The sequence below is a fragment of the Felis catus genome, chromosome E3 (assembly GCF_018350175.1).
Source record: "Felis catus isolate Fca126 chromosome E3, F.catus_Fca126_mat1.0, whole genome shotgun sequence".
Lineage (NCBI taxonomy): Eukaryota > Metazoa > Chordata > Mammalia > Carnivora > Felidae > Felis > Felis catus.
This window is the reverse complement of record NC_058383.1, coordinates 16059932-16078816: the sequence shown is the minus strand read 5'-3', so window position 1 is coordinate 16078816 and position 18885 is coordinate 16059932. Positions and strand designations below refer to the sequence as shown.

Below are 18885 nucleotides of genomic sequence, written 5' to 3'. Positions count from 1 at the left end.
GCACCCAGTCCCCTAAAGCCCTCAGGCACCTCACCGCCCTCATGACCCCACCCGTCCCCTCACGACTCCTCCCCTCCCCTCCCGGAGCCCCGCCCCTCTTTCCTCTGGCCACGCCCCTCCACTCTGCCCCGCCCGCCGCGCGCGCCGCGCCGCCTCTGTCTCCGCCTGCCGGCCCGGCCTCCGACGGTTGCGCGCTCCGCCCCCTCCCGCCGCGCCCGCGCGCGCCTTCCCCGCCTCGCCGGGCTCTCTCCTTTCGGGGCGGTTGGGCCGCGCGCCTGTGGGGGCGGGGCCCAGAGGAGGCGGTCGAGCCAATGGGGCGCGGCGGCGGCGGCGGTGGTGGCGGCGGCAGCGGAGGCGGTGGCGGTAGCGGCGGCGGCTGGGTCGGGCCCCGACGGGCGGCGGCGGCTGAGGTGGAGGCGGAGGGAGGCGGCGGCGGCGGCGAAGGAGGCGGCGGCGGCGGCGGCGGAGGGGGGAAGATGGCGGCGCCCGTCCTGCTGAGAGTGTCGGTGCCGCGGTGGGAGCGGGTGGCCCGGTATGCAGTGTGCGCCGCCGGGATCCTGCTCTCCATCTACGCCTACCACGTGGAGCGGGAGAAGGAGCGGGACCCCGAGCACCGGGCCCTCTGCGACCTAGGGCCCTGGGTGAAGTGCTCCGCCGCCCTTGCCTCCAGGTAGCCCGGTTGGGGGGAGCGGGCCGGGAGCGGCCGAGCGGGGTGAGGGCGGAGGCTGGGGGTGGGGAGCGCGCGGCGGGAGCTCGGGCCTGGGGGGCGGCGGGGACCGGGCCGCGGAGGGACCGACGGCGCTGCGAGCCTGGCCGGGGCCGGGGGCGGCGGCCGGGGGCTCCGGCCCGGGGGACGGCCCGAGTTCAGGCTCCCGGGGTGGAGGCGGCGGGGCCGCGAGACCGGCGAGGAGGGATGAGGTGGCAGAGTGCAGCCGGGAGGCCGGAGCGGACCGGGAGCAGTTGGGCCGGCTGGGGCCGGGCTGGGAAGGAGCGAGAGGGGTTCGCGGAGGGTGAGTCCCGGCCGGCTTGACAGATTTCCTGGTTCTCGCCGGGGAAGGCGGGTCGAGCGTGTGGGACCCTGCCGTGGGAGCGGTGAGGTCAGTGTCCACCCCTCGTCCCGGCTCGCTGCAGCCGGAGGCTGTGCGGCCGGCGTGGGCTTGGGTTGCATTTCCCACTGTCTTCTCAGTGCTAGGACAGGTGTTTCTGTGGTCAGGCCTCTTTGTACTCTATAGCGCTAATGAGAATTTGCAGACTTCTTGAGACGGTGACATTTGCAGGCAAACACGAATTTGACCCTACTCTGGAAGAAGATACCGGCACTTAACATATCTGATTTCTTGGATTCCCCCTCGTATATTTCAGTGTGCCTGAGAGGGGGAATTGGCCTGAGTCTGGGTCTAGTTTAAGCTTCATTTGAGTAAAAGGGAGTATGTCATGTGTAGTGGTAGTGTCTGGAGCATTTGGTGACTTTTAAACGTTGCTGATTAGTATAATGGGATACCCATAGAAGATTAAAAATACACGCCTTGCCTAAGTGGAGGGATTGTTTTTGTTGTTTTTTTTTTACTGATAACTTTAGGTTTTTTAAAATGTTGTAGTGATTTATCTGTTATATTTTATTTTCTGCGTTAGATTTTCCAAGGCAAGTTACTTTGGAAAAAAAGAGGAATTTACATCTTAAAGTGGCGGCTTTTTTTTTTTTTTAAATTAGTGAGGAGGGTTCATTAAAAGTAGCAAAAGTGAAAATGATTTCAGAATTGATAGGTTACAATTTTTATAAAGACATACGATGCTTAGTATTTGCATTTCTTAACAGTAGTCATATTTGAACAGTTTCTTCCCCTCCTGTTGATCCGTAATTGCTAGGTAGATGGTAATGTATAGCTCACTAGTTTATTTTGACCTACATATTGGTGATTACATGAAGAAGCAAGCATGGGAGTTTGTCTTGTTACTATTTACAAACTGCAGGCTGCCAGTCTTTTCCAGTTAGACAGCTCTATCTCATTTGCCCTTAAAATCCTGTTGCGTTAGTGAGAAAATAGTCACCATTCTTGCTACATTAAACACAGTGCGTTTAAAATGTAGATATTAGTTAACAGTTAAAATATATCAATGTGACAAAAGCTAACATTTTTGATTGGGTATTTTTGAACCAAGTTAATAGACTTAATAGACTCAGCGTCTCTTTGAGAGCCACTGAGTGTATTTTATGCAAACATTTTTATGTTATTTTCACTTCCATTGGAAAGGACTTTTACACTTAAAAGTAGCTTGCACCCAGAGTTAGTTGAATAAATATATAGTGAAAAGACTATCCAGCAGTATATTTTAAGTAATTTTTAAAAAGAAGAAATAAAAATAACTTTTGATATTAGGTGAGTATGGAGTTTAGGCAGAATTATTACCAGTTTTAGATTTTGCAAACACTGTAGTCTATAGTAAATTTAACTGGGCCTTTTAACATGTGGGCATGGAAAGACTGCTTTATGTTACCCAAACTGTGTGGTTAAGTTCTTAAAATTGATTTTCCTTTGAGAAGGCATGTTTTGAACCATGTAATAAGTGCAGACTGTAAGTATTTTCAGTTATATGTCATTTAAGGTCCATGTTTTTGTGCTCTTTTTAAAATTTTTAATAAAGCACCATAAAGTAATATAAAAGTAAGACTAAAAATAACTGGATCTTAAAAACCGTAGTTTTAAATGTGAATTTAATACGTTGTGATTGCAACTAACTTTTAGTTACATAAAATAAGTTTGATGCTTGCTAAAGGAGGATAGGTAAGAAATAAAACGTGGCTAACAAAAGGAGTAAATAACTTATTTGCCTTATACACAATAAAATTATTTTCAAGAAATTTATCCAGTTTGATCAGCCTGTTTATAAACTGCTTACAAAACTATATATATATATATATATATATATATATATATATATATGTATATGTGTATACCGTGTGTGTGTGTGTGTGTGTGTATTTAATGGAGGCACAGAAATTTGGAAATTAAAGTGGCTTGAGTCTGATTTATAGACCAATTTTTTTTGTATATAGTTAGAATAAACATTGTTAAAAATTTTTATTTTTTCAGAGTCTTTAAATAAAATCAGATTATTGGAGACCTCAAGTAATTCTTTTTCTTTGACTTAATTGTTGATTGCCACTTAGTAGAGGTATTAAAAATGTAACTATTTTAGGAAAAGGAAGTCTGAGCCCAAGTTAGAATGAGTAGAATTGCAGATAAAAGATAAGGAAAGTTACCTGATGAATCCTAAAGTAAGCCCCCCCCCCCCCCCAGTGTTAACTCATGTGACTTTGGATTGCTAAATCCCACTTTATTCTCATTTTTCAGTCCTTCAGTGTCTTAATCCAAACAGAATAGAGATTAAAGAGAGAATTTTAGGTGGGGATGTATGTGTGTTTGTAAAGTCCTCTAGTATTTAGGAAGGCATCATTGTCTTAAGGGAATAGTTTCCAGACTTTGGATTTCAAAGGAAATTATTGGGACACCTGGATAGTTCAGTTGGTTGAGCATCTGACTCTTGTTTTCATCTTGGGTCATGATCCCAGGGTCATGGGATCCAGCCCTGCGTTGGGCTCTGTGCTGAGCATGGAGCACAGCCTTAAGCCTGTGCTTAAAATTCATTCTCTCTCTGTCTCTCTCCCTCTCCCTCCCTCCCCCTCTCCTACTCCCCCTCCCCCTCCTTCCGCCCTCCCTCCCTTCCCCCCCTCCCTCCCACTCTCCCTCTTCCCTTCATCCCTGAGTGTGCTCTCTTTCTCAAATAAAAATTAAGCAAAAAAAAAAAAAAAAAAAAAAGAAGAAGAAGGCACCTGGTGGCCCAGTTTGTCAGGCATCCGACTCTTGGTTTTGGCTCTGGTCATGATCTCAAGGTTTCATGGATTCAAGCCCCACGTGGGGCTCTGCACTGGCAGCAAGGAGCCTGCTTGGGAATCTTTCTCTCTGCCTTTCTCTGCTACCCAACCCCCCCTCCCCCACCCACCCACGCTGTCTCTCTCTCTCTCACACAAAATAAATAAATAAAGTTAAAAAAAATTGTTTTTAAAGAAGAAATTATCCACCACCACCCCAAATTGGGTGCAGTGGAGTTACCAGTTTTTGTTTTGTTTTGTTTTGTTTTGTTTTGTTTTGTTTTGTTTTGTTTTGTCAGGTGTAGCCAATAAAAACAGTAACATATCACTAGCTACATTCACTATCACTTTATTTTAAAAAAGGATATTTTAACTCAAATAATTTGAGAGGACAGAATTTCAGAATAAAAGACCTCTAAATTGAATCATTTAGGGGCACCTGGGTGGCTCTGTTGGTTGAGTATCCACTCTTGCTTTCAACTCAGGTCATGATCCCAGGGTCATGGGATCAAACCCTGCATCAGGCCCTGCTGAGCCTGCTTCAGATTCTCTCTCTCCCTCTGCCCCCTCCCATACCATCTCTCTGTAAAGTAAAATGAAATAAAATTGAATCATTTAGCTTTATTAAAAAGTTTCCTTTCTTATTATTTTTCCTCATTTTTATATAAATCAGTAAAAAGTCTGTTGCAAACCTGCACCAGCCTTCCAGCCAACATTAAGTAGCCCCTGTTTTGTGCAGAGCTCAGATCCAAAGATTCTTGGTGGGCTCCTAGTTCTGCTGCTTGTTAGACTGTGACCTCAAGCTGGTCACTTACCTTCAGGGAGCCTCCATTGCTACATATGGTAAATGGGGCTGTTAAAACCTGCTTTGCCAGAGAATGGTGGGATTAACAGTGAATACCTGGATAGTACCTGGAATAAATTATATACTCAATTATGGCTGTTGCCATTGACTGGAGATGTTACTTTTTTTGCAGTATCTGATAATAAATGCCTTTAAGTAATGTAAGTTGTTTGTTTAAGGTATAGTCATTTGTGTATTTAAAAAAAATTTTTTTTAATGTTTATTTTTGAGAGACAGAGACAGCATGAGCGGGAGAGGGCAGAGAGAGAGAGGGAGACCCAGAATATGAAGTAGGCTCAGCACAGAGCCCGAAGCGGGGCTCGAACTCACGAGCCGTGAGATCATGACCTGAGCTGAAGTTGGACGACCGAGCCACCCAGGTGCCCCAGTCATTTGTGTATTTTTTAAATGTAAATTATTATACTTTATTGTTCCCTCCGTGCCATAGTATAAAGACTTAAAGTCCATTGAAAACAATTTCAGAAGCATGGCAAGAGAAACAATATGATATGCAGAATATTCTTTATAGGTATTTTCTGCAAGTTACATTAGACCTCCTTCTAAGAAAGGTTTTTTTTGTTAAGAATACTACAAGTTATCTTTAAAGATTAATAGGCTTGGCAATTCTACATTTTTAAAAGCTGTAAAATAGTATTTGAAAGCCATCAGCTCCTCAAAAAGTTGCCTTCTTTTGCAAAATGTTGGTTTAGTACCTCTCATGACAGAAAAAAAAAGTAGTAGTGCCATCTACTTACTACCCCTTTGTTGAAATCTTCCTTTTTTTTTTTTTTTAAAGTAGGCTCTACTGCTCAACGTGGGGTTTGAACTCATGAGCCTGAGATCAAGACTCACATGCTCAGCCAGGCACCCTGAGATCTTACATTTTTAGAATAGAACCTTGAAGTTTTTGGTGCTCCTCGCTTTGTCCGCCTAGACTCAGAGGTTAAACAATTTGCCCAGGGTAACACAGTTACAGCAGATTGGGACTAGAAGCCTGGCTTCCAGGGTACTTGTTTAGAGACCCTGCCTACATTTTTTTTCAGTTAAATTCTTGTATAGATAATGCATTTGCTGCTTCAAATTCAAAGATACTAAAGCATATATGGTGAATAATCTCCTTCATAACCCCGTCACCCAAACATGCAGTTGTCCTCCATCAGCAACTGTGAAACTTTCCAGAGCTTTTTGTGCACATACAAGCATAAATATGACCGTATTATTCTTCCCATTTTTATTTTATTTATTTTAAAGAGAGAGAGCACAAGTGGGGTGGGGATGCAGAGAGAGAGGGAGACAGAATCCGAAGAAGGCTCCAGGCTCTGAGGTGTCAGCACAGAGCCTGATGTGACAGGCTCAAGCTCATGCTCTGTGAGATCATGACCTGAGCCAAAGTCAGACGCTTAACCAACTGAGCCACCCAGGTGCCACCCCCATTTTTAAACATAAATTATCATATTATATATTCTGATGTGTACCTTACTTTTTGTTAGCATTCTTTCCATCACATATTTTAAGTGCTTATATTCACATTTGTTATGTTGTTAATAATTGCTGATATGTAAAAGAAAATTTGTTCTAGTAGTTTGTTTTGACTGATATGAACCTAATAAATAAAATATAAGTTCTTATGTTACTATTGTTTCTTGGTATGGAAATTTCAGAAGCAGTACAAACTTAGAGTACAAGAGGAAAGGAGGCCTATCCACAAAGGGTGACCAGACTGCCATGCATTAGAGATAACTGTGAAAACTTAAGATAATACTTACTGTGTGCTAAGCAGTGTTCTAAATGCTTTACTTGTATTATTTAGTTCTCATAACAGTCCTATGAGGTGCTTTTATCACTGTTTTACAGATGAGAAAACAGGCGCACAAAATACAAATGAAACTTGATTTAGATAATACGATGGCAGAGGCCTGATTCTAACCCAGGCAATCTGTCTCAATATTAGATTGAGTGATCTAATGTTGACACAGTGATGCCCATATCAGCCAAATTTTTTAAACTATGCCAACCTTGGTGCCATTTTTTTTAACATCTGTATGCCAAAATGCCTAGTGTTTGTATTATAGCTTTTACTTTTTTAGAGCAATTTTTTTAGAAAAGTAAGGACATTACCATGAAGGTATGGTATATAAGAAGTTGTTTCTGGAGTGGTTGCCTTCTAATCCTCAACTTGTGAAGATAAGGAGTTTGTCACACTTAGTGAACAGGTATGCAGTGGGGTGAGCTATCAGGAAGACTTAACAGAATTGCCAAGGAAAGGAAGATAAAGGGCATCTAGGCACCAGAGGCGGGGAGGGGAGAAAGTTAGTTTGAATTCGTACTAGGGTGGGGTAGCCCTTTCTGAGAGAGATGTTGAGTCATGGACCTACTGTACATGGAGTCAGGAGAATTGGGCCTGGGGTGTGGTGCTGGCTAAATCACCATACATAAGTAGGAATTTAACAGGAATTCATTTCCTTGACAATTTGGAAGACTCTAGGGAACAGTATTGGGAAAGGCAGAAAATGGTGGCCCTTTGGGGGGACTAGCAAGTGGCCATATTTGGATGTAACATAGACCCACCTGGGTTGGGAAAGGACTGGAATCTAGAGCTTGTCCCGAAAAATGCAAAACCAGTCATTCTTATAAACCATGTGTTCTTGTAAACTTGGACAAAACTGAAAAGCACTGAGCCTTGGGTTTCTCTTCTATATAGTATTTGTATTCAGTTGCAGTAGATTGGTATTAGATTATCCGTTTTCAAAATTCATTCCCCAAACTCCTAGTTGTGTGGTGGTACAACAGGGATTTCATAAGCATTTGATTCACATTTTAACATGTTACACTTTAAAACATTATAAACATTTATATATACTCAATTGCATAACATGCTAAATTTTTTAACACAGTAGAGACCACTGATTTATACTGCCAGGTTATCTCACAGGATAGTTATGCTAGGTGAGAAAAAGTACCAATCTTAAATAGTTGCATACTGTATGATTGCATTTATATAGCATTATTGAAATAACAAAATGATAGCAATGGAGAACAGATTAGTAATTGCCAGGGAGTTCAGAATGGGGGAAGGGATGGCTTGGTTAAGGCAGGTAGCTTGAGGGGAGCCTTGTGGGGAAGGAACAGTTCAGTATTTCAGTTGTGGTTACACGAAGCTACAAATGTGATAAAATTGCATAGAAACACACACATACACAAACATGCAGGTAGTGAAATCTCAGTAAACTCTAGATTGTACCCAGATTAGTTTCCTGGGGGTACCTGGGTGGGTCAGTAGGTTGAATGTCCAACTTTGGCTCAGGTCATGATCTTAAGGTTTGTGGGTACGGGTTCTGTGTTGGGCTCTCTGCTGTCAGCATGGAGCCCACTTTGGATCCTCTGATCCTTCCCTTTCTGCCTGTTCCCTGCTCTTTCCTCTTTCTCTCTTTCAAAAAAAAAACAACAAAAAACAAAACAAGATTAGTTTCCTCATTGTGATATTGTACTATAGTTATGCAAGATATTAACGAAGATATAAAGTTTGGAAAAGTGACCTGGGGACCATTCTGTGCATTTTTTGCAAATCCCTGTGATTTATAGTTATTTTGAGATAGAAAGTAAAAAAGAAGAGGGGGAAAGTAACATGTTTAGAATATTTGAGGGAAAATAAGCAAAAGGACAAAATTAAAATTATCCTAGGGCAGTTGGGTGGCTCAGTCGGTTAAGTGTCTTACTCTTGATTTTGGCTCAGGTCATGATCTCACGGTTTGGGGGATCAGCCCTGTGTTGGGCTCCATGCTGCGGGTACAGAGCCTGCTTGGGATTTTCTCTCTCTCCCTCTCTCTCTGCCTCTCCCCTGCTCGTGCACTCTCTCTCTCTCAAGATAAAAAAAAAAAATTAAAATTATCCATAATACCACCATTCAGGATAACAATCCTTATAATAGAGTTTCTTGCTTTCTTTGTGTATATACTTGAATTCTAAAAAATACTATTGATTAGAAGAATTACAGCTATATATTGGTATTTTAAAATTTCAGGCCGGTGCTTGTTTGCTCATGTAAAATTATATCAGCAAATTCACTATTATGGAACTCTTACTGCCTTATACTATTACATGTGACTGCTTTATGCATAATATGTCATGTCATTATTATTACATATTTTAAGATTTATTATTAGAGATTTAACTTAGGAATGTTCTTCTACTTAGACTTCTGGACAGGTATAATAAAATCCTTAGATAGCATTAATGTACTATTAAAAAATGACAAAAAAAGTCTTTATCATTTGCAACGGCTAATCTCTTTGGATCGGGCTTTTCTTGATACTGTGCAATCAAAACATAACAAGTCTGACTGCCCCAATCATCCATAATTTAGTTTGTGTCAATCAGAACACCTTCATTGTAAATGTTATAATCTTGAGCTTTTAAAATATACTGATAAGGGGGTGCCTGGCTGGCTCAGTCAGTAGAGCATCAGACTCTTGATCTCAGGGTTGTGGGTTCAAGCCCCACGTTGGGCGTGGAGCCTATTTAAAATAAATAAAATAAAACACTTAAAAAGCTGTAAATACTTAAATAAAATACAGTGATAGAATGAAATACTACTTTAACCTGTTTCTCATTATAGATCCACATAAAATTTCATTTGGAAAAAATTCTTTTACTAAGAATTTTTAAAACCATTAGATTATAAGCTATAAAGTTGCTTTCATTATGAGCATCTATAACTTAGGGGAATTTCAAGGATGCTATTTTCACTGTTGTGTGATTATTGACCACTTTAAAAATATTCATTGAGGAGTGTCTGGGTGGCTCAGTCGGTTAAGCGTCCGACTTTGGCTCAGGTCATGATCTCAAACTTCAGAGTTCGAGCCCCTGCATTGGGCTTTGCACTGACAGCTCAGAGCCTGGAGCCTGTATCAGATTCTGTACATCTCTCTGTGTCTCTCTCTCTCTCTGTGTGTGTCTCTCTCTCTGTCTCTCTCTCTCTCTCTCTGTCTCTCTCTCTCTCTCTGTCTCTATCTCTCTCTCTGTATGTGTCCCTCCTCTGCTTGTGCATGCTCTCTCTCTCAAAAATAAAAAAAAATAATCATTGTATTTGAGAAGTAAAATAGTGGAAGATCCATGACAAAATATGAATTAAGGTGGAGTATACTCAACTACACTGTGTTTTATAAGTTTGATTTATTTCTGCTTGTGCATTGTGTTAAAAATTAATATCACAGACTTCTATAGAGCAAGAGTACCTGGATTGAAATCTTGGCTGCATAACTTGATCTCTCTTTTGTCTCAGTTTCCTCTTCATAAAATGAGGGTGACAGTAGTGTCTAACTCAGGATTATTGTGAATATGAAGTGTACCAATGCACCAGTTTCTGTAAACAGTATAGCACCTGGCACAAAAGTAAATGCTCATAAAATGTAGCTATTGTTTTAAAACATGTTTTTTTTTTTTTTTTCTTTCATTAATCTTGTTCAGCAAAATCTGTAGCATCCCAAGTTGGTTGTTTTTTTTTTTTAACTTTCATATATTTTGTTTGAATTTTTTTTCATATTTAGCTCCTTTAGTTTGAATGGAATATACTTTTGTGTGTGGTGTGAGGTAGGGATCTAACTTTTTTCTAAATTGATAGAGTTTTGCCTAACTCCCAATTTATTGACTTGACCATATTTGAAGTACCACAAGAATTTCCTTGTATTCTATATAGGGCCTCTTTCTGGATTCTCAGCTCTGTTCTAGTGACATGTTGTCTGTGTTTCCACACATTTCCATTACTATAGTCCCCATCTGCCCTGTGGTTTTAAATAGTAATTTGACATCTGATAGGGCAAATATGCTCATTTTAAAAAATGTTTTGGCTATTCCATCTCAGGTGAATTTTAGAATTTATTTTGATGAGTTCTAAAAAACATCCCAATGAGATTTTGATTAGAATTGTACTTAATTTTTAGATGAATTTGGGAGTCAACCTTTACTCAAAACTTCCCATCCAGTAACATATTGTATCTATTTCTGGAGTTACTAATCTGTTATCATTTTAACCTAGATGCCCATTGTGGTCTTGTTTTGTATGTGATTTATGTGGTGCTGTAAATTGAGAAATTTTATGATGGTATTCCTGGTCATGGATCTCAGGAACAATTTTCTCTAGTCTGCAACCACTATTTTCAAGTCTATAGGCTCCCCAAGGAAGAAATTTATGTTAAATATTTGTACTTACAAATGAAAAACTAAAATACTTTGCATTTATTCTTAACTAGGACTTGGGTACCAAACTCCCAAGACAAAAGAATGTAATGAGCCCAGCTGGGTTCATGTGGAATTTTTTTTTTTTTTAATCCAGTTAGTCTTAAATTGTTTCAAACTAAAACAGGCTGTGATATGGACCCCTTTCATCTCCCCAATTCTCAAACATGGCTAGATTTTTCCTTTGTGATGTGAGCAAAGCCTGCTCTAACTCATTCCTATCAGTGCCCAGGGCTGTGTAACCAAAGCGCACATTTGCTTTGGCTGACTGCTGATCTGGCCTTGGCCACACGCCTCAGGCCTTTTCTGCCCAAGTAGTAGGTTTGGCCCTGGCTCTCACTTAGAGAAGAGAAACCCTCTTGAGGGCTTCTCATACCACTCTAGTCATGTAGAAGAAGCAGAAAAGTGAGCCTGTACTCGTGTGCTGAACTTTTAATGGCGATTCTACCCAGTATCACACAGACCCAATCAGTGTTCTCAAATCTGTCCTCTTCCTTCGTGAGAATCAGGGAGAAAGAACAGTGAGAAGGGCCTTGATTGCCCACTTATAAAGATAACATAGAAACTTTCAGCCATTCTCAGAAGCATTGGTTTTTCTTTTGGGTTGTTGTCTCAAATCAACCAGAAAGAGGTGGAATAAAAACTGGCTTGCTGAGTATTGCACATAAGCCATATTCTCTCTTAAGTATGCATCAACCTGCAGTGGGTGACTTATTACTCATGAGACGTTCTCTTCCCTTGCTTAATGGTTCATGACATGTTCTTGATTTTCCTCCTACCACTTGGTTCCTTCTCAGCTTTCTTTACTGGCTTATCCTCCTGCAATTACCCATTATGTTGGTTTACCAGGAATCAGCCCTACCCTCTTGTTAGTCTTCTTTCTCTAAACAGTCATGTCCGTGTTCATGGCATCACTCACAGATGAACCTAAAATTTATATCTCTAGCCTGGAAATTTATGTCTATAGCCTCAAAATTTATATCTCTCTTTTGAACTGTAGATCTGCATATCTAATTGCCTGCTGGACATCTCTAGTTAGATGTCTCCAAAGTGCTATAAGTTTAATGTGTCCAAGATTTAATTAATATTCTTACCCTGAAAATGCTTTTTCTGATCCCAGTGAAAGGCATCACTGCCCCAGCAGTTGTGCAAGTCAGAAACCTGGGAGTTGTCCTTGGTTGTTTCTCCACCCTCCCCTCCCCCACCAAATCCAATCAATCACCAGGTCCCATTGATTTTTTTTTTTTTAAAGATTTTTTTTTTCAACGTTTATTTTATTTTTGGGACAGAGAGAGAGAGCATGAACGGGGGAGGGGCAGAGAGAGAGGGAGACACAGAATCGGAAACAGGCTCCAGGCTCTGAGCCATCAGCCCAGAGCCTGACGCGGGGCTCGAACTCACGGACAGTGAGATCGTGACCTGGCTGAAGTCGGACGCTTAACCGACTGCGCCACCCAGGCGCCCCTGATTTTTTTTTAAACCTTTTTTGTTCTGATTTGTAACATACATATGGAAGAGACATTGAGCTGTGCATCTTTTTTGACGTAGTAATGACAAAGCATAACCCTTGTAACCAACATCCAGGTCATCAAATAGACTATTGTCTTCAGAAAGCCCTCCCTTAACCCCCTCCTTATCAAATATACTCTTCCTCCTTCTCAAGAGTAACTAACTTCTGTCCTGACTTTTATGATACTCACTTTCTTACTTTTCTACCTGAGGTTGCATCTAAACTTGGTTTAGTTTTTCCTGCTTTTTGAACTTTGTAAACGGTTCCATTTAAATGGAACCATTTAGTTTGTATTCTTTATTCTGGCTGCTTTCACTCAACAGTATTTTGTGAAATTCATCCATGTTTTACGGAGCTAGAGTTTATGTGTCATTGCTGACTATTCTGTTATACAGATACATCACAATTAACTTACTCACTTTTTTTGGATGGACACTTAAGTTGCTTTCACTTTGCAGCAATTATGAATAATGCTGCTATGAACATTTTTGTGTGTCTTCAATTTTAGTTGGTAATGCCAGACTGTTTTCCAAAGTGATTGCAATAATTTAGATTCCTACCAACAATGTATGAGATTTCCTGTTGTTCTACCTGTTTGTCGGGTGTTGGAATTGTCAGTCTATTAAATTTTATTAGCCATTCTGGTATATATGTAATGGATTTTTGTGGGTTATTGAGGTGTATTTCAGTAAAATGCAAAAATCCTAAATGTACAACTTGAAAATTTTTTTATATATGCATGTGCCACTACTCAGAAGAACATTCCTATCACCTCAGAAAGTACTCTTATGCAACTTTTCAGTCAGAAGCTGTTATTCTGACAATACTGTTTTTTTAAAAAATTTTTTTATGTTTGTTTATTTCTCAGACAGAGAGAGACAGAGCATGAGTGGGGGAGGGGCAGAGAGAAAGGGGGACACAGAATCAGAAGCAGGCTCCAGGGGCTCGAACGCAGGGCTCGAACTCACAAACGTGAGATCATGACCTGAGCCGAAGTCGGTCACTCAACCCACTGAGCTACCCAGGCGCCCCCTGACAATACTGTTTTGACTTCTATCACTGTAAATTTGCTTTTCCTATTCTTGAACTTCATGTAAAAAGACTCCTAACAGTATGCACTCTCTTGTGTCTGGCTTCTTTTGCCCAGCATAATAGCAGTTCATCCAAGTTGTTGGTTTTATCAGTTATTTTTTTATTGCTTAGCGCCATTGTATGATTTTATACACACACACACACACACACACACACACACACACACACACACACTCAGTGTATTTTTGGGTCATAGGGTAGGTATTTAATTTTGTTAGAAACTATAGAACAGTTTCCCAAAGTGGTTGTTCTATTTAACATTCCTATTTGGTTTTAATTTGCATTTCCCTAATTACTAAAGGGGTTGAGCAGCCTTTCCTCTGTTTTTTTGCTGGCCATTTAGATATCTTCTCTTTGAAAGGCTCATTAAAGTCTTTTGCCCATTTTTCTACCTGGTGTTCGTTCTTTGTCTTATTCATTTTAAGATACATACATATATATATATATATATATATATATATATATATATATACATATTTATATGTATATATGTGTGTATGTATATACATGTGTCTATATGTCTATGTATGTTCATGTATATTTTTTCAGATAATCTGTGTTGTGTATATTCTCTTCCACTCTGTGGCTTGCTTTGCCTTTTCATTTTCTTAAAGGTATGTTTTGATTAACAGAAATTATTAGTTTTAACATAGTTAACCTTCTCCTTTATAATCAGCTTTTTGTATCTTGGTATTGAAGATATTCTCTAAAGATATTTTCTCTTACATTTTGTCTTTCACATTTAGGTCAACAATCTATGTGGAATTTTTTTTAATTGTCTCTAGACAAAAACTGTCTCCTTTTAAGCCAGATGTGACTCTTCACTAAGTTTTTGTTTTGGAAAATAGTGATTTTTCATAAAGAATTTATCTGTTAATATGTAATGGATTTCTTGTTATTTTTTTTAATTAAAACATTTTTTTTCCTTAACATTTATTTATTATTGAGAGACAGAGAGAGAGCACAACCAGGGGAGGGGCAGAGAGAGAGGGAGACACAGAATCCGAAGCAGGCTGCAGGCTACGAGCTGTCGGCACAGAGCCCGACATGGGGCTCGAACTCACAAACTGCGAGATCATGACCTGAGCCGAAGTCGGAAGCTTAACCGAGAGAGCCACCCAGGCACCCCTCTTGTTATTGTTAAGTGAACAAATATTTCAGTTTTCTCTTTTAATTTCAAGTGTGATAAATATAATAGATAAAAGCACATGAACTGAAGCTCTTTAGAATCTCAGGTTTGAGAGTTACTGTGTAGCTTTATAAATCTTGATAAATAGTAAATAATAAATCTTGGTTATTTTTGGCTCCTTGCATTTGTATATACATTTTAGAATCAGGTTGTAAGATTCTACAAGAATACTTGTTAGGATTTTGATTGGAATTGGCATTGAATAAGTTTAGGGATAATTGAAATATTTACACAGTTGCATCTTCCAGTTCATGAACATTGTCTCTCAGTGTGTTTTGGTCTTCTTTAATTTTTTTCTCAGTAATGTTTTGTAGATTTCTAAACAGCAGTTTTGCACATCTTCCTAACAGAATTTTTAAAGTGAAAAAAGTCTATATCAAAATACATTAAAAAAAAAACAAAACATTTAACAAGAAGACAAAGGGTATCTCTGAAAAATGTGAAACTTCACTGAAGGACATAAAAGAATTGAATAAATGCTGAAACATAACTTTTTCTTAGATAGGGTAACTGTCACATTGGAAAGATATCATTATCCCTGTAGACTGTCTGCTAAATACACTTTTGCGTCTTGTCATTTCTAAAATTGAGATATGCCTTGGGGTGCCTGGGCTTAACCTGGGTTGATTAAGCGTCCAACTTCGGCTCAGGTCATGGTCTCGTGGCTTGCGAGTTCAAGCCCTGTGTAGGGCTCTGTGCTGACAGCTCAGAGCCTAGAGACTGCTTTGGATTCTGTCTCCCTCTCTCTCTCTGCCCCCACCCCACTCGTGCTCTGTCTCTGTCTCTCTCTCTTAAAAATAAGCAAACATTAAAAAATTTTTTTAATTGAGATATGCCTTAAAATTGAGGATACCTTGGGGCGCCTGGGTGGCGCAGTCGGTTAAGCGTCCGACTTCAGCCAGGTCATGATCTCGCGGTCCGTGAGTTCGAGCCCCGCGTCGGGCTCTGGGCTGATGGCTCAGAGCCTGGAGCCTGTTTCCGTTTCTGTGTCTCCCTCTCTCTCTGACCCTCGCCCATTCATGCTCTGTCTCTCTCTGTCCCAAAAATAAATAAACGTTGAAAAAAAAATTAAAAAAAAAAATTGAGGATACCTTCTAGTCACTTCTGGCCATGTGGTAGTAGTGAAGAAGTTTTATTTATGAACATCTTAACCAGTTTATTTTACTTATTTTCCTTTCATTATAAGCACAATTCATATGCATATGCTAAAAGAGCTATTTTAATAAGCCTAAAAGAAAAATCCCCAGTCACAAGGCAGCATTATGTCAGGGTGGCAATGTCCTTTTTTTAGGGTTACATAAAATTGTACATCTTACATTGAAGGTATTTTGGAGTTGATCAAACATAATTTGTAAATTCAGTGTAATCCCAGTTAATATTTCCACAGGCTTTTAAAAACATGATTCTAAAGTTTATATGAAAGGGGCGCCTGGGTGGCTCAGTCGGTTGAGCGGCCGACTTCGCTCAGGTCATGATCTCGCGGTCTGTGAGTTCGAGCCCCGCATCGGGCTCTGCACTGACAGCTCAGAGCCTGGAGCCTGTTTCAGATTCTGTGTCTCCCTCTCTCTGCCCCTCCCCTGTTCATGCTCTGTCTCTCCCTGTCTGAAAAATAAATAAAACGTTAAGAAAAAAAAATGTTTTAAAGTTTATATGAAAGAACACAAATGGAATTTTTTATAAAATATGAAAATCAATAATTCACGAAGGAGAATTAGTACTGTGAAAGTCAGGGTTCAAGCTGAAGTGATTAAGCATGCCGGAGCAGGTAGGTTATCCCCAGAACAGAGCTGAGAGTAGTGCTGTGACCTCATTTATAGAAATGTCACAGGTAATGAAGGTGAAAACAGTGAATTCTTCGATAAGTAAGTAGTATTGTGTTAGTCATTTGAGGAAAAAGAAAGCTAGCTTGCCATCTCACTTAAAAAAAAAGAAAAGCTTTTATTGAGATACAATTCACAGATAGGAAAGTACACATATTTTGGGAATGCAAGCTGGTGCAGCCACTCTCGAAAACAATATGGAGGTTCCTCAAAAAACTAAAAATAGAACTACCCTACGACCCAGCAATTGAACACTAGGCATTTATCCAAGGGATACAGGTGTGCTGTTTCGAAGGGACACGTGCACTCCCATGTTTATAGCAGCACTATCAACAGCCAAAGTATGGAAAGAGCCCAAATGTCCATGGATGGATGAATGGATAAAGAAGATGTGGTATATATATGTGTGTGTATATATATACACACACATATATATACACACACACACAATGGAGCGTTACTCAGCAACCAAAAAGAATGCAATCTTGCCATTTGCAACTACGTGGATGGAACTGGAGGGTATTATGCTAAGTGAAATTAGTCAGAGAAAGACAAAAATCGTATGACTTCACTCATATGAGGACTTTAAGAGACAAAACAGATGAACATAAGGGAAGGGAAACAAAAATAATATAAAAATAGGGAGGGGGACAAAACAGAAGAGACTCATAAATATGGAGAACAAACTGAGGGTTACTGGAGGGGTTGTGGGAGGGGGGATGGGCTAAATGGGGAAGGGGCACTAAGGAATCTACTCCTGAAATCATTGTTGCACTATATACTAATTTGGATGTAAATTTAAAAAATTAAAAAAAAATTTTTTAAAAAGGAAAGTACACATATTTTAAAGGGCCAATATTTTTTATGTATCTGTACACGTGTAACAGGATCTGTCACCTAGATTAGGAAATAGACTCTCTAGCACCCTCAAAGTTTCTCTTATATTTGCCTCCTAGTCAGTACCAACCCCCTTGGTGGTAATCGCTTTTTGGGCCTCTGGCCATCAGTTAGTTTTGCCTGTTTTTGATCTTCAAATAAATCAATATATTAAGTCTTCTTTTGTGTCTCATTTCTTTCGCTTAACACTATATGAGATTTATTTATGTTGCATGTAGCAGTTCTTTTTTATTGTGTAGTATTGTGTTAATATGCCACACTATCATTGATAGAAACTTTTGTTTCCTTTTTTTTTTTTTTTTTTGCTAAAATGAATAAAACTGCTTAGAACACTCTTGTATGTGTTTGTTGGGTGTTAAGTACTCATTTGTTCTTGGAATTGAGTGGAAGTGGTGGGTCATAGGCTACATATATGTTTAATTTTAGTGTATATTGCCAAACTGTTTTCCACAGTGAGTATACCAGGTTACATTCCCACCAGCAACATATGAGAGTTCCAGTTGCTCTAAGTTTTATAAAATCTCAGAAACCATAAAGAGAAAAAGTTGATTAATTTGCATAAAGGCAGACAAAACCTGTGCATGGCAAAAACTAGCATAAATGAAGTTGGAATGCCAAAGATAAACTGGGAAAAAATATTTGCCGTGCATCATTTTCAAGGAGCTAATTTCCTTTAAAGAAAAGGAAAAGAGGAATCCTTTAAAAAAATTTTTTTTTCAACGTTTATTTATTTTTGGGACAGAGAGAGACAGAGCATGAACGGGGGAGGGGCAGAGAGAGAGGGAGACACAGAATCGGAAACAGGCTCCAGGCTCTGAGCCATCAGCCCAGAGCCCGACGCGGGGCTCGAACTCACGGACCGCGAGATCGTGACCTGGCTGAAGTCGGACGCTTAACCGACTGCGCCACCCAGGCGCCCCCCTTTTAAATAAATACAGGAAGGACCAACATCTCAACAGACGAGTGGGCACAGTACATTCAAAGACAGTTGAAAATAGGGGCACCTGGGTGGCTCAGTCAGTTAAGCATCCAACTCTTGATTTCGGCTCAGACCATGATCTCATGGTTCTTGAGTTCGAGCCCTGCATTGGGCTCTGCGCTGACAGTGTGGAACCTGCTTGGAATTCTCTCCTTCTCTTCTCTCTCTCTCAAAACAAACAAACTTAAAAAAAGACAGTTGAAAATAAACACAAATAGTTCTTAAACAGGAAATTTCAGCCATAAGAGCAAATTGAAACTATATTGAAAACGTTTTTAATGTATTAGATTGGCAAAGATCAAAACTTTTGATTAACTTGGCTGAGATGTAGAGAAGTATCAAGTTCCATATAGTAATGGTAGGATTCTAAACTCTGAAGAGCAGTTTGATAATATCCATTAAAATTAAAAATGTATGTACTTCAAGAGTAGTAAGGATAAATAAATTAT

At 40.0% G+C, this 18885-nt stretch overlaps 1 protein-coding gene and 1 non-coding gene across 2 annotated transcripts in view; both read left to right on the top strand.

Annotated features, from left to right (window-relative positions):
• The first annotated feature begins 405 nt into the window (after window positions 1–405).
• The window catches only part of VKORC1L1 (vitamin K epoxide reductase complex subunit 1 like 1), a 64045-nt gene continuing 45565 nt past the window's right edge, over window positions 406–18885 (top strand). Inside the window, exon 1 of the mRNA XM_023246218.2 lies at window positions 406–670. Within this exon, the coding sequence (XP_023101986.1) occupies window positions 477–670 (194 nt within the window). The 5' untranslated portion in view covers window positions 406–476. The remainder of the gene's footprint in view (window positions 671–18885) is intronic.
• On the top strand, window positions 9151–9223 carry TRNAK-CUU. The gene has a single exon. It is a non-coding gene; the product is annotated as a tRNA-Lys (tRNA).